Source organism: Halyomorpha halys, unplaced genomic scaffold (assembly GCF_000696795.3).
Source record: "Halyomorpha halys isolate HHAL.00 unplaced genomic scaffold, Hhal_1.1 Scaffold46.1, whole genome shotgun sequence".
Taxonomy (NCBI): Eukaryota; Metazoa; Arthropoda; class Insecta; order Hemiptera; family Pentatomidae; genus Halyomorpha; species Halyomorpha halys.
Window position 1 is genome coordinate 951,206 of NW_027109456.1, and position 3,125 is coordinate 954,330.

The following is a 3,125-nucleotide window of genomic DNA, read 5'->3' on the forward strand; positions in this document are numbered from 1 at the left end:
ATTTAAAGTTCCATTATTTTACATTTGTTTTAGTGGCAAACCCATTTGAAACCTCTCGCCATATGATCAATTACAATTAATTAATTATGAAGAACTTATGTTGTTATCTAAAAGAACTGAACGTTTTGTTAATAATAATTATAAATGTTTTTTTATATATGTCAAGTGTAAATATTGTTGTATTGACAAATAAAGAACGTAACTAAAGAGCCATCTTTATCGTTACACAGGAACACACACTAAAGTGGTGACCCCGAACGTAAGTTTATTGTTTATTTTTCGTATAATTTTATTGAACTCTAGTGAAGCATGCATGGGCACAATTTAATCGACCTGCTAACCGGTGACGAGGAGCAAAAGGAATTAGTGGAATCGGCGAAAATACTCAACACATTGTCTCGAATACCCACATTTTATAGGGAAGAACCTGACCTGTGGTTCATACAAGTTGAGGCTATGTTCAGCTCTTGTCGTATAGCTAATAATAAAACTAAGTTTCAGCTGATCATCGCCCAACTGGATTTAGCAGCTCTAAACCAGGTTGCCGATCTTGCCCGGGACCCCCCTGCCACTGAGCCATACGAGAGGCTAAAAGAGCGGCTACTCTCCATCTTTGGGCCCTCAGACCACTCCAGAATTACGAAGTTATTGGAGGAACAGAGGCTAGGCGATCAACGACCATCGCAGTTTCTTCGAGAAATGCAGCTATTGGCCGAAGGTAAGGTTCCTGCAGATACGCTCAACACCTTGTGGCTAAGAGGGTTACCTCAGGGAATGCAAGCAAACTTAGCCACCAGAGATCACACGGATTCCACGAAGCTGGCACATATTGCGGATAAAATAGCGTAAATCCAGGAGCCCTAAGTAATTTTATTATGGGGAGGCATTCAGCACCTGCTCCATTAATGATGGAAGACATTAAGGTAGCGATTGATGTCATTACTGCGGAATTAGCCACTCTGAAAACGCTAATGGGATCCAGGATTGGCCGCTGCGATAACAGGTCACCCAACAGGGATCGCGGGGCTTCGGGGAGTAAAAGAGGACGGCGTTTCTGCTTCTACCATAACAGATTCGGAGAAAGGGCTACCAAGTGCCGTCAACCTTGCAGTTGGAAGACAGCTGGGACTTTAATCTAGAAACAGCTGCGAACGAGGCGGGTTTCGTCGCCAAAATTACCAACCACCGACTTTTTATTGTCGACAAAAAGTCCGGGACCAGATATCTGGTAGATACAGGAGCCACTATATATGTTTTCCCGGTGTAGAACAAGAAAGTAAAGCCGAACACGCAGTTCACTTTATATGCGGCCAATGGCACGCCCATTCCGACATATGGAAGCATAGTCCAGAACCTCGATCTCGGTGTTCGGCGAAAATTACATGGAGGTTTATAATAGCAACCGTGATTCATCCAATCATAGGTGCACATCTACTATATCACTATAACATTATGGTAGATCTCGCTGGATGTCAGCTGGTGGACCAGAAAACAGGATTGACGACACGTGGAAGATTAGCTAAGGTACCGGTACCCACTGTTTGTTCAGTACCAACCGGTGACCCCCGTTACACAACCAACATCCTTCGTCAAAGAGCCAAAGCACGACGTCGTCCACCATATAGAAACCCACGGAGCACCAGTCACAGCCAAAGCACGCCGCCTGCCGCCGGAGAGGTACAACGCCGCAAAGCGAGAATTCGAGTAAATGATTGAAGAGGGAATTTGCAGACCATCCAATAGCTCTTGGGCCAGTCCACTACACATAGTGGAGAAGAAGGATGGAGGTATACGGCTCTGCGGATACATGGATCTCCCGCTATAGTACACCAGCAAGGATAACCACTGACCAAGGGCGCCAGTTCGAGTCAGATCTTTTCATAAATCTGACTCGTATATAACTTGTGTTGTTATCTAAAAGAACTGAACGTTATGTTAATAATAATTATAAATGTTTTTTTATATATGTCAAGTGTAAATATTGTTGTATTGACAAATAAAGAACGTAACTAAAGAGTCATATTTATCGTTACACAGGAACACGCACTAAAATAGTTACCGTAGAACCTAAATACTTAAACCTATCTACCTGTTCAAATGTATTTCCTTCAATACCTATATCACCGAAATCGCTTTCGTTTCTACTGTTAACCACATATCTTATTTTATCCGTATTTCTTTCGAAACCTAATGCTCTTAAAAGTAAGAGTTGCATTATGAGATGTTAGCAACATCGTTATATTTGATTTTATAATGGGTTGTAAAATAAGTTCGTAGCATTTTTTGTTAGTGATTTCAATCAAAACTTCAGATTCTTATTAACATTTTCAATCAATCGGATATGACCCATTTTGATCTATTATATGTTGTCATCTTTCAGGTAATTTCTTGATTCCGTCTTCCCATAACTTCTCAGATTTTTGCGCAATGAACTACTCTATGTGCGTTTTGCAGTCCTCGATCGAATTAAAAAGTTTCCCGTTAGGAGAGTTTTGAAAGGTCGAGATAGGTGAAAATCTGTTGGGGCAAGGTCTGGTGAATAGAGTGGGTGGGGATCAGATCTCACCCAAACTCCAATAATTTCTGCTGAGTCTGCAAAGACACGTGGGGACAGGCGTTATCGTGATGGAAAACTATGCCTTTGGGAATAGCCAATACTGGACACTTTTGCTCAACCGCTACCTTTAATTGTTCTAACTGTGCACAGTTCTGCGATATCCCGTGACGTAGAGTGAGGGTTGTGTGTGACGCTTGAATTTGGTCATCAAAAGTTGAAGGACGACCCGAGCGCTTTGCGTCATCAAAGTCAAAATTTCCAGTCCTAAACCGAGCAAACCACTTTCTCTTAAAGTATCATCGCCATACACACTGAAAATTTTGTTAACCGTCTGTGCAGCGGATTTTCCTTTTCGGAAATAAAAAAGTATTAAATGATGAAAATGAATTTTTTTCTCTTCCATTTTGAGCAAGCAAAATACCATTTAAAGATAAGGAATCTCATTTGAAACAAATGCATAAAAGCACCTTAACTAATCCTTTTTTAGAATATGTAAACATAATTGACCAAGTAAACATAATTTTATAAACAGAGGAAGGATTAAATATTGAAAAACGCAACGAATTTA

At 40.8% G+C, this 3,125-nt stretch overlaps 2 protein-coding genes across 7 annotated transcripts in view; one reads left to right on the forward strand and one right to left on the reverse strand.

Annotated features, from left to right (window-relative positions):
- Pde9 (phosphodiesterase 9) overlaps positions 1-3,125 on the reverse strand; it is a 681,542-nt gene that overhangs the window by 551,212 nt on the left and 127,205 nt on the right. The window lies entirely within an intron of this gene.
- On the forward strand, positions 310-849 carry LOC106689422 (uncharacterized). The gene has a single exon (XM_014434375.1). The coding sequence runs from the start codon at positions 310-312 to the stop codon at positions 847-849; it is 540 nt and encodes a 179-aa protein (XP_014289861.1).